Source organism: Ostrea edulis, chromosome 5 (assembly GCF_947568905.1).
Source record: "Ostrea edulis chromosome 5, xbOstEdul1.1, whole genome shotgun sequence".
In the NCBI taxonomy this organism is placed as follows: Eukaryota; Metazoa; Mollusca; class Bivalvia; order Ostreida; family Ostreidae; genus Ostrea; species Ostrea edulis.
Genome location: NC_079168.1, coordinates 86076521 through 86089020, shown reverse-complemented (window position 1 = coordinate 86089020; position 12500 = coordinate 86076521). Strand labels below are relative to the sequence as shown.

At 35.6% G+C, this 12500-nt stretch overlaps 1 protein-coding gene across 1 annotated transcript in view; it reads right to left on the bottom strand.

The window, feature by feature from the left end:
• LOC125650663 (uncharacterized) overlaps positions 1–12500 on the bottom strand; it is a 196027-nt gene that overhangs the window by 1967 nt on the left and 181560 nt on the right. Inside the window, exons 63-66 of the mRNA XM_056166606.1 lie at positions 5120–5296; positions 1813–1913; positions 1309–1523; positions 1–669 (exon numbers count right to left, since the gene is read on the bottom strand). The exon at positions 1–669 is cut by the window's left edge and continues 1967 nt beyond it. Of these exons, the coding sequence (XP_056022581.1) occupies positions 329–669; positions 1309–1523; positions 1813–1913; positions 5120–5296 (834 nt within the window). The 3' untranslated portion in view covers positions 1–328. The remainder of the gene's footprint in view (positions 670–1308; positions 1524–1812; positions 1914–5119; positions 5297–12500) is intronic.

Below are 12500 nucleotides of genomic sequence, written 5' to 3'. Positions count from 1 at the left end.
GAATAACAAGGACTGAATTAAATAGCAATGAATGTTACTGGGTCATAAAAACATGACTTGGTGTAGATTATGGTTTGCAGTTCATAAACTTATAATTAATCTGTACAAATTTATCTATAACCCAAAATAACAATTAAATCATACTACCAACTGATAAACACGAGAGTGTCCAAGTCTGCAGTAGGAAATGCATTTCAATGTCAGCTGTTGGACAATTATTATCAAATCTCTTTCCATAACACATATGACCACTGATATAAACAAAGTCAAGATATCACAGATATTATTTTGATGTTTGTTTCGAGGTCACGACATTGGATCGAGGTAATTACATAACACTACAAGCCTGACTTGTAGGCCTTTTTATTTTAGGACTGGATCCCCTAGAAGATTGTGAAGGAGATGTGACTGATTTGCCAGTGGTGTTTTCTCCAGTCGTGGTAGTGGCATGGCGTTTTAGGACCGCCTCAGAGTTTTGGACCTCTTTTTTCCTGACTGCTGATCCGTGTCGTAAAACTTTCCGGGTCTCTAGAGATTTTGTCTTTATCTGCCCAGGAGTCAGTCCATCTGATATTTGACTCAGAATTTGTTGGCCGAGTTCTTTATTGAAGAAGCCCATCTCCTGCCGTATACCATCTGCAGTAATCAAAGCTTTGTCCACAAGTTTCTCTATTAAAAAAAGAAAGACATGCTTTTTGACCTGGAAATCTGATCTGGAAAGTAAATACACACTTGAAGGAGTGTTATAGTGTCACATGATAGGAATCCAAGATATGAATATTTACATTGCGCTGTGGTAGATATCCTCTTTCTTTAATTTTTGCATTAGATAAAAGACTATTCAAATAATTTTTGGTTTCAAACATTTATTTTCACTGTCCCTGTTGTATCAAAACAAACAAAACAAAATAATGGTAGTAATAACAAAAAGGTGAAGTGAAGATAACAAACAGTGATCGATCTAATAACTCATAAAAATTAAGATAACGGCAAACACAGACTCATGGACATACCAGAGGTGGGATATGGTGCTTAGGAGGAGTAAGCATCCCCTGTTGACCGGTCAAACCTGCCATGAGCCCCTTAGCGCAATCAGATAAATGGAGTAATTCGTAATCAAAATCAGTGTGTAAAGAATGGCCCAACAATTTGCATGAAACATGTCATGACAGCATTTGACGCAATGACAGGTTGTATTGGTAAATTAGATTATTCATAACCATTGTTAAGAGGATTCTATTTGGACATATAAATACATTATTAGACATACCAAGATTTGCAATCCTATGAATGCATGGTAAAACTTACGATTGAATTTTCTCTTGACTTTTATAGAAGAGTCGAATTTCTTGGCCAGTTTTTCAGCGTCCACTTGACGAAGCCACTCGGCGATGTACTCTGGCCGCTGGGGATCGGTGGCCTTCTTTTGTTTGGCTACAGCGTCTTTAGCCAGCACAGTCACTTTCATTTCTTTGATGTGATTCTCACATAACCAGATAATCTTCCCACTAGAAAGGCGGCATCTGTGTATGAATGTATTAAAAAATTGTTACTGACCTATATGTACCTCTAATCTACAAAAATATTTGTAAATTTCATAAATGTTTTCAACAAATATCATTCCTGCGCAAGCTACTTTAAACGACTGACAAGCCAGCAATACATCAGCTACATTTCAACATACATTTGTGTAGAAATCATACACACAAAATATTTATCTTCAGTAGTTTATATCCTGTAACTTTAAATCTCATGTCTTGTTATCTTACTATCATAATCTGTGGGTCTTTTGAATTATTTATATTAAGTTACCTAGACAGAAGCCCGTATGTCTTGTGAGAGTCCATCTCCATCACCAGCTCCCTGAGGTTCTGGTAATCTTCCATAAAGTCAGGCAGGATCGCATCAGCTGACTATAGTATAACAATATATAAAGTCAGACAGGATCACATCATCTGACTACAATATAACAATATATAATCACACAGAATCACATCAGCTGACTACAGTATAACAATATATAAAGTCAGACAGAATCACATCAGCTGACTACAGTATAACAATATATAGTCAGACAGAATCACATCAGCTGACTACAGTATAACAATAGATAGTCAGACAGAATCACATCAGCTGACTACAGTATAACAATAGATAAAGTCAGACAGAATCACATCAGCTGACTACAGTATAACAATATATAAAGTCAGACAGGATCACATCAGCTGACTACAGTATAACAATATATAAAGTCAGACAGAATCACATCAGCTGACTACAGTATAACAATATATAGTCAGACAGGATCACATCAGCTGACTACAGTATAACAATATATAAAGTCAGACAGGATCACATCAGCTGACTACAGTATAACAATATATATAGTCAGACAGAATCACATCAGTTGACTACAGTATAACAATATATAAAGTCAGACAGGATCACATCAGCTGACTACAGTATAACAATATATAATCACACAGAATCACATCAGCTGACTACAGTATAACAATATATAAAGTCAGACAGAATCACATCAGCTGACTACAGTATAACAATATATAGTCAGACAGAATCACATCAGCTGACTACAGTATAACAATAGATAGTCAGACAGAATCACATCAGCTGACTACAGTATAACAATAGATAAAGTCAGACAGAATCACATCAGCTGACTACAGTATAACAATATATAAAGTCAGACAGGATCACATCAGCTGACTACAGTATAACAATATATAAAGTCAGACAGAATCACATCAGCTGACTACAGTATAACAATATATAGTCAGACAGGATCACATCAGCTGACTACAGTATAACAATATATAAAGTCAGACAGGATCACATCAGCTGACTACAGTATAACAATATATATAGTCAGACAGAATCACATCAGTTGACTACAGTATAACAATATATAAAGTCAGACAGGATCACATCAGCTGACTACAGTATAACAATATATAATCACACAGAATCACATCAGCTGACTACAATATAACAATAGATAAAGTCAAACAGGATCACATCAGCTGACTACAGTATAACAATATATAGTCAGGCAGAATCACATCAGCTTACTACAGTATAACAATATATAGTCAGACAGGATCACATCAGCTGACTACAGTATAACAATAGATAAAGTCAAACAGGATCACATCAGCTGACTACAGTATAACAATATATAATCACACAGAATCACATCAGCTGACTACAATATAACAATAGATAAAGTCAGACAGGATCACATCAGTTGACTACAATATAACAATATATAGTCAGACAGGATCACATCAGCTGACTACAGTATAACAATAGATAAAGTCAGACAGAATCGTATCAGCTGACTACAATATAACAATATATAAAGTCAGACAGGATCACATCAGTTGACTACAATATAACAATATATAGTCAGACAGGATCACATCAGCTGACTACAGTATAACAATATATAAAGTCAGACAGGATCACATCAACTGACTACAGTATAACAAGAGATAGTCAGAGAATCACATCAGCTGACTACAGTATAACAATATATAAAGTCAGACAGGAACACATCAGCTGACTACAGTATAACAATATATAAAGTCAGACAGAATCACATCAGCTGACTACAGTATAACAATATATAATCACACAGAATCACATCAGCTGACTACAGTATAACAATATATAAAGTCAAACAGGATCACATCAGTTGACTACAATATAACAATATATAAAGTCAGACAGGATCACATCAGCTGACTACAGTATAACAATATATATAGTCAGACAGGATCGCATCAGCTGACTACAGTATAACAATATATAGTCAGACAGAATCACATCAGCTGACTACAGTATAACAATAGATAAAGTCAGACAGGATCACATCAGCTGACTACAGTATAACAATATATAAAGTCAGACAGGATCACATCAGCTGACTACAGTATAACAATATATAATCACACAGAATCACATCAGCTGACTACAATATAACAATATATAAAGTCAAACAGGATCACATCAGCTGACTACAGTATAACAATATATAGTCAGGCAGAATCACATCAGCTTACTACAGTATAACAATATATAGTCAGACAGGATCACATCAGCTGACTACAGTATAACAATAGATAAAGTCAAACAGGATCACATCAGCTGACTACAGTATAACAATATATAATCACACAGAATCACATCAGCTGACTACAATATAACAATATATAGTCAGACAGGATCACATCAGCTGACTACAGTATAACAATAGATAAAGTCAGACAGAATCACATCAGCTGACTACAATATAACAATATATAAAGTCAGACAGGATCACATCAGTTGACTACAATATAACAATATATAGTCAAACAGGATCACATCAGCTGACTACAGTATAACAATATATAGTCAGGCAGAATCACATCAGCTGACTACAGTATAACAATATATAGTCAGGCAGAATCACATCAGCTTACTACAGTATAACAATATATAGTCAGACAGGATCACATCAGCTGACTACAGTATGACAATAGATAAAGTCAGACAGGATCACATCAGCTGACTACAGTATAACAAATATATAGTCAGGCAGAATCACATCAGCTGACTACAAGTAATATTCTTGATGATAAAGATTTTTATACATGTAGAAGTTTTAAAATAATAATCACATCATTGTGAGTAATGTAGTACTGGAAGAATTTCCTGTTTTATAACATGTTATATTGGTTATAGTAAGAGAGAACATATCATCATCAGTTTAAGTGTATAAATACAATACCATGACTGTAATATATTAAATTACAATATGCCTTATCAAATTTCTCATGAATTGCTTATAGAAGGTTATCTATTAAACAAAACAGCTGCTTTTACTACATTAACTCTGTTTTCATTGATTTTTCATGAACATCAGATTTTATGGGTCGATCTGCCAATGAGAAGAATTTTGTTGATAAATAAAAAAATAATGAAATCCTAGTATTTCATTATTGTTTTCATCATATTGAGCGCCCAGGGCACTTAAAAAATTGGAAAGGGGGGGGGGTAGTATTTCATTATTATCATGTTAACCATATTAACACACAAGGCTACATGGATACCTAACCTCAAACAGCCACTTCATGTAGTCCTGGCCGTCGCTGTCTGTCATGCAGTTCATCACATAGTTCTTGCTGTGTTTCATTATGGCCGTGATTCGAGATAAGTATGGGGCATATTTCTTCAAGTATTCTGTCCCAAAATCTTCTGGGAGCATCATAGGTTCGTCCACATTGTGCCAGCCCTGGAAATCAAGTACACAGGATAAGTCTATATAAGGTAAGTCATCATTGAGCTTAGTTTTGCAACTCTTGCATCATTACTATGTATATCCATACATGCCAACTTTTGAAAATCCCCATGGGGGATTTTGCGCGTAACGACATTTTGGCAAAACTCTAAATTCGTGACATTTTGTCGTGTATCTAAATATTTATCTCTTTTCTAGAATATAAATCTAATATTTTGTATTATATATCACCACAACCTCAAAAAGTGTTTTATTCTCTATTAAAATCATCAAAACTAAACAAAAACACAATTTGAAAGAAATACATATTTATTTTATTAATATTATCACTTTAGCAAAAAGTACACACACACAGAGAAATCTATTACATTAAACACACAATCACTAAGCATTCAATCACAAGCAATCACTAAGTTATAATATTAAACACACAATCACTAAGCATTCAATCACAAGTAATCACTAAGTTATAATATTAAACACACAATCACTAAGTATTCAATCACAAGGAATGACAGGGGAGATAATGAACAGTCCTTGTTGTATCCAACACATGCTTTTTCTCTGCTGTTTTTAAGAGGTCCTTGGAAGGTTTGAGGGCATGGCATTGTTGAGTATTGTTTACTTTAACAGTCAGCAGTGCACAAAGTGTGGAGTTGTCCAAGTTTGATCTAGTGTCTGTCTGTATTTTTTTCACCATGGAAAAAATTCTCTCACACTCAGCATTGGAATTAGGGATGGTCATCACTGCCCTCACTATCCTTAACATCAATGGGAACCAGGGGCTGAAGAATGAAGCTAATGAAGAGGAAATAAAGACGCATCTCTGGGTTGCTGAGGTAAGAGGCACAGCACTTCACTCGTCCAGGATTCTCCACATCATCGTGAGAGTTGAAATAACTCTGGAGGGCTGGCCAGTGGTGCAGCAGTCGGTCCACACACCAAGCTGAGCCATCTGGTGCTGCAGTGCTTCAGGATTGTCATGGGCTCTGTGTCAGTGAAATCCAGGAACTCCTTGTACCTTTCTTTCCTGTTAGAGCTGTGGTGAAAATGGAAGAAGACTTCCACCAGCAAGTCTTCAACAGGGAGGACAAGGGCCTTCACACTAGCAATAGCACACAGGTTGGCTAGGTGACACACACATCTAAAATCAAACAGAACTGGAGCCTTCTCCTTGATTCTGGTGACCACTGAATTGTGCTTGCCAGTCATCACACTGCAGTTGTCTGACATAAATGAAATGGGGTTGGACCATGGGATGTTGTTCTCAATGAACACCTGCTGCAAATGGTCAAAATGTTTGCTGCAGTGCCAATATTGCAGATGGGCTTGGCAAGGAAGCTGGTTTGTGACCGTTCAGTGAAGTACCGCACAAGGATAACCAAGGATTTGGTACAATTCCTGTTGTTGCTCTCAATCGTATATGGCTAAGGAGAAGGGATTTTACTTCAAATGTTGCACAACCTCTTGATGCAGGGATGGGGCCAAGGATCGCTTGATGATCTGTGTTGTTTTAGTGCAACTTCATGAAAACTTGGGGTGATTTTGCTGTCCGTGAACATAACATTGCATAGTCTGGTGAAGCAATCCGCAACCAGGAAAGGGATGTTATGGTCTACCACAAACAAAACTCCTGCACGTGTGACATCTGAAAAACAAGAGGCCCAAGGGCCTAGAATCGCTCTTCTGATAAATTGTACAACCCCACCATTTCTATTCTTAGCCTCTTAGTATTCTAAATCTTTAGTTATATCCTAGGAATTCAAAAAAAGTAGGTCAATGTGACCTACTTTTTGGTTTACACATTTTGAGAACCCAAGAAATATCAACTGACAAAAATTGATGATTTTAAGCCAATTAGTATCCGAATATTGAAATATAGCTGTCAAATTCCAATCGTAGGTCATGGTGACCTACTTTTTGGTCAGTGAACTCCGAACATGCAAGAACCATCAACTGACAAAGTTTGATGACTGTAGGTCAAATAGTATCTGAAATATATAAATATAGCCGTCCAATTCCAAAAGTAGGTCAATGTGACCTACTTTTTCGTCAACACCCTTCAAACATGCAAGACCCATCAACTGACAAAGTTTGATGACTGTAGGTCAAATAGTATCTGAAATATATAAATATAGCCGTCAAATTCCAAAAGTAGGTCAAGGTGACCTCCTTTTTGGTCGACACACTCCGTAGACTCAAGATGCATCAACTGTCAAAGTTTGATGATTGTAGGTCAAATAGTGACTGAAATATATAAATATAACTGTCAAATGCCAAAAGTAGGTCACAGTGACCTACTTTTAGGTCGATACACTCCGAAGACTCAAGATGCATCAACTGACAAAGTTTGATGATTGTAGGTCAAATAGTGTCTGAAATATAGTAATTTAGCTGTCAAACACCAAAAGTAGGTCACGGCGACCTACTTTTTGGTCGACACAAACCGAAGACTGAAGACGCATCAACTGACAAAGTTTGATGATCCTAGGTTTTACAGTGCCCAAAATATGCATCTAAAATTGAAAATGTGAAATTTGAATATCTGCAAAATTCAAAAAGTAGGTCACTGTGACCTACTTTTTTATAAATATGTTTTAAGGCCTCAAGATGCATCAACTTACAAGATTTGATGATTCTAAACCTCTCGGTATTTAAAATAACAACTTAAAATATATCTATATATGATAAGCCATAAAATTCAGAAAGTAGGTCAAGGTGACCTATTTTTCAGTTGACGCATTTTAAGGTCCCATGATCCACCAACTGACAAGTTTTGATGATCATAGGCTTCAAAGTGTCAAAGATATGCATCAAAATTAATTTTAAAATAAATACCTGCAAATTTCAAAAAGTAGGTCACCGTGACCTACTTTTGAGACAACTTGACACAAGGTCCTAAGATGCATCAACTGTCAAAATTTGATGATCCTAGTCCTTATAATGACTAAAATATCAAAGATTTAAGGAAATATAAATTTAGGTCAACTTTGAAGTGACCTTGAGACCACGCCCTTTGCCCCAGGGTAATGCCTTGAACAATTTTTAATCTACAACATATCCTCATCCTTATGTGTAAGTTTGGTGATAATCTGCCCAGTGGTTCTTGAGAAGAAGATTTTTTAGCAACCACTACTTTTGTTTGTATTTTCCTGATTATCTCCCCTTGTTAAAGGGTCACATCCCTCTATTTAGTATGTATGAAAGCCCTTGGGCCAATGATACCCTGTAACAAATTTGAAAAAAATTGGCCAAGGGGTTCTTGAGTTATAGCCCTTTTTCTAAAAAGTTTACGCACACCGCACAAATGGCCATAGCATTAGCTCTTTGAGCCTTCGGATCAAAAGAGCTAATAAAACAAGATGTGTTTGTGAAACACAAATGCCCCCGATAATGGCCAATTCCGAAGATAGCCAAGGTCACAAGGGCAAATATCTTGGTACCAGTAGAAAGATCTTGTCAAAAGAAATGCTCATGTATAATATGAAAACTCTAATATTTACCATTTAGAAGTTATGACCAATATAAAAAAAAAAAATTAAAAGTAGGTCCATCTTCACAAGTCAAGGGTTATTGATTCGTTACCTCGCACTAACCCTTGACATCAGTCGCTATTTAAAAGTTGGGCTCGAGAAGAAGGATGACGCAATATGCTAAAATTAATCAGCCAATGGAATTTCTTGTTTCAGATGAAAGTTTGGTAAGGGAATAAACAGAAAGTAAAAATTGGCGTCCGTTGACGAAAAGATATGTGAAAAACATCAAATCGATCATTTGACTGAAAACCAAAAGCTTTCGATATTATGTATCAGAGAAGGAAAAGATGTTTTTATTGGGACTAAAACCGGCAGTGGTAAATCGCTATCTTACGAAGTTGTTCACATTATTTTGGACAATTTGTTTAATTTGTTAAAACATAGTCGACAAACGTACTTCGACAATCCATCATTTTCATTCGGATCATACCCCAAATCCTCGTCTAATTGTTTCTTCAAGCAAAACGAACTCCCGAAAATCAATCGACGGTATCTGTCTTGTACTAATTGGCCACAAATTTTACACCATAATGCCTTCGCCATGCGTGTTTACTGTTTAGTTTTGTTTTCGACCGATATAAAAGCCGTTGTCTGATTGGTTTGCAGCTTCAGGCTGCAAACCAATCATATGCTTCTTCTTGAGCCCAACTTTTAAATAGCGACTGATGTCAAGGGTTAGTGCGAGGTAACGAATCAATAACCCTTGACTTGTGAAGATGAAGTAGGTCAAATGTCAAGGTCAAAAGGTTCAATACCAACAGAAAGGTCTTGTAACAAGGAATACTTATGTGAAATATCAAAGCTCTATCTCTTACTGTTCAAAAGTTATTAGCAAGGTTAAAGTTTTCAAAAAGTAGGTCAAACTCCAAGGTCTACATCATGGGGTCAAAAATGTTGGTACCCACGGAAAGGTCTTGTCACAAGGAATACTCGTGTGAAATATCAAAGCTCTATCTCTTATTGTTCAAAAGTTATTAGCAAGGTTAAAGTTTCAGACAGATAGACAGAATTACAGAATGACAGGCAGGACAAAAACAATATCCCCCCCCCCCCCCCCCCCCCCCGATCTTCGATCTCAGGGCATAAAAAAAGCATTAGAAAACAAAAATTCTTTGTACTTCTACTTATTGATATTAAATTAAACATATTTTTTGGACAGAGATATTGTTACATACAATGCCTCAATTTTATATTCTACTGGCTAACTGTTGTTCCATATTAAAATAGTGGTAGGTCCCTGCACTTAAAAACAATTTGAAAAAATTTAAATTTTACTTCACAGTGATATTTTCTTGCAGTTTAAAGGACACATATCGTGTTTTCAAAGTATACAGAATTATATGCATTTTGTCTTCCTTATGCTTATAGAAATTTTAAATTGTGATAGTTCGTTCGCTGAAGTATTGCGATAATAAGCCACAATACGGAATTAAATCTAAGCCCCGATTTCATAAAGCCTAGTTAATTAGATAGGTAGTCACATGGTACAGTGACGTCATATGCGACCTTCGTCGATCAACTTGTTGTAAAAGTAGTGTTAGATATTTTTTAAAACTTGGGTTTTAGGGGCTTAATTTATTTACCATGGATAACATTTATTTCGATGTTGACAAATTTCCCGAGTCTTATATCTTTTAGCCACCAGTGTATATACAAATAGCGACCCAAATGTAGCGAGGAAAGCGAGTATGAAATCTGCATTTGCGAGTAAATAATGTTTACATGGGATCACTGTCTAAACACTATTTGGTAATGCCATTTCTGTAAACAACTGTAATTAGCGTTGTTGCTTTTCTAAAATAAACAGTGCAATTATTATTAAATTTATTTTTGGTGAAGATAGATAGGTCTAAATTATGAAACGATTATGTATCATGGACAACTAGGCCTATACTGTCACGGGTGCATTTCAAGAAAAAATAAATAAAAATGATCAAATTTATAGTGAAAATCACAATACTTTTAAATTATTTTATTCAAGCAAATTCATTAATCATTTTTTTTTATCTTCACGTTGTTACTAAATTAGGAAGTGGGAGCGCGGCGTGTTGTTGTTATATGTACGATTTCCTTAAAAAAAATAAAGCATTATAATTCAATTCAAAGTTGGGAAATATCATATTTCATTATTTATAATTGAGAGTTCAATTACCTTTAATCTTTAAATTTCTTTTTTAAAACTACCAGTTGGTAGACACTGCTAGCACAAGTTTTGCCTATGTTGTTACAAGGTGAAGGTCAGTTGGTGCAAGTGTGTATTGAATTTGAGAGTAGAACGGAAAGCATATACCGTAGGCCTATATGTAACAGTGCGTAGCTTCAATAGAACCATTTTCTCACAGTTTATCTACGTCTTTGTCCAAGTGCTTGTTTGAAAAAGTACAGGGACAAATTCTACTGGATTTTTTTATGGCAAAGTCGTTGTACTGACAAAAAATATTCCCGTCTTGTTTCTCATACCTTCCTTCGAAAATTGAAAAAAAACCACAGTCCAAATCCTCTCTATATACTGACAGCAAGTACACCCTTAAACGGCACAAAACACCCTAATGCAGTGTTATTTACAAGCCGATAATGTGATAATTGTTTGTTTGTCGATTAAATCTAATCTGTTTATGAAATGGCTATCAACTGTTTACAAATCTTCTCGCTCGAGGTCGCATATGACATCACTGATAATGGCGCGTAAAATATCAAAGAAAATATGCATATCGCAAGATTTGAATTTCATTGCTTTCAAACTCGAAAACTACGCAAACTGTTTCATTTTAAAACACATGTAAAGTAGTTTTAGGCATGAAATGAATTAATTTTGCTGAAAAAATTAAAAAGTTTAGAAACATGCCATGTGTCCTTTAACTTATATATTAACGGTATATATGCCAAGATAAGGCATATAAATGATATTTAATCAACTTAAATTTAGAGTTAACACGTCTTTAAATCTCCGTTTATATATATAAAAAATTACCACAATAATAAAATGAAAATGAGTATATTCACATGAAATAGTGTTAAAAAAGATATTGACCTTCATCTTGGTCCAGTTTAAAACTGGCAAAGAAGTTGGAGGCAGCTGGTGTTGAGTTCAGCACTTTATTGTTGTTGCAGTGCCGTGTTGAAGTGTTTCGGGACATCGTTTAGCCCCCCCCCTCCCCCCCCCCATCATGATTTATTTTGAAGTCTCAGTTGCAGAGTCAACAATATGCATACGATGATCCATTCTTGGACTTGGTTAACCATCCCATAAATCAGGAAATCAGCCTCCCACTTTTCAAAATATTTTGAAGCTGGTTTGCTCTTCTTACGTGGCGGTGTCGCACCCATGGTGAATCTCAGTGATACCGACAGGAAACCCATTCTCCTAAATCCCCCAATTAACATGCTCGTCATTAGCTTAAATAAACATATACCAGTCCCATATAGGTGTGAAAATCATGACACTATTTCGCTACTGATTACAGTCAATCAGTCCCATTGCCGATTTTCCCCAATTCCTGTAATTTGATTGGTTGATTGTAAAGCTTTTAAGATTTATCCCCTTCCTGATTGACAAAATATGGCAGTCAGGAAATTCGGAAACATATATTTCAATATCGGGAAAATAGGGATTTTTAAAAATCTCAATTGGGAAATCGGGAAGGAGGGGTAAAATCGGGAAA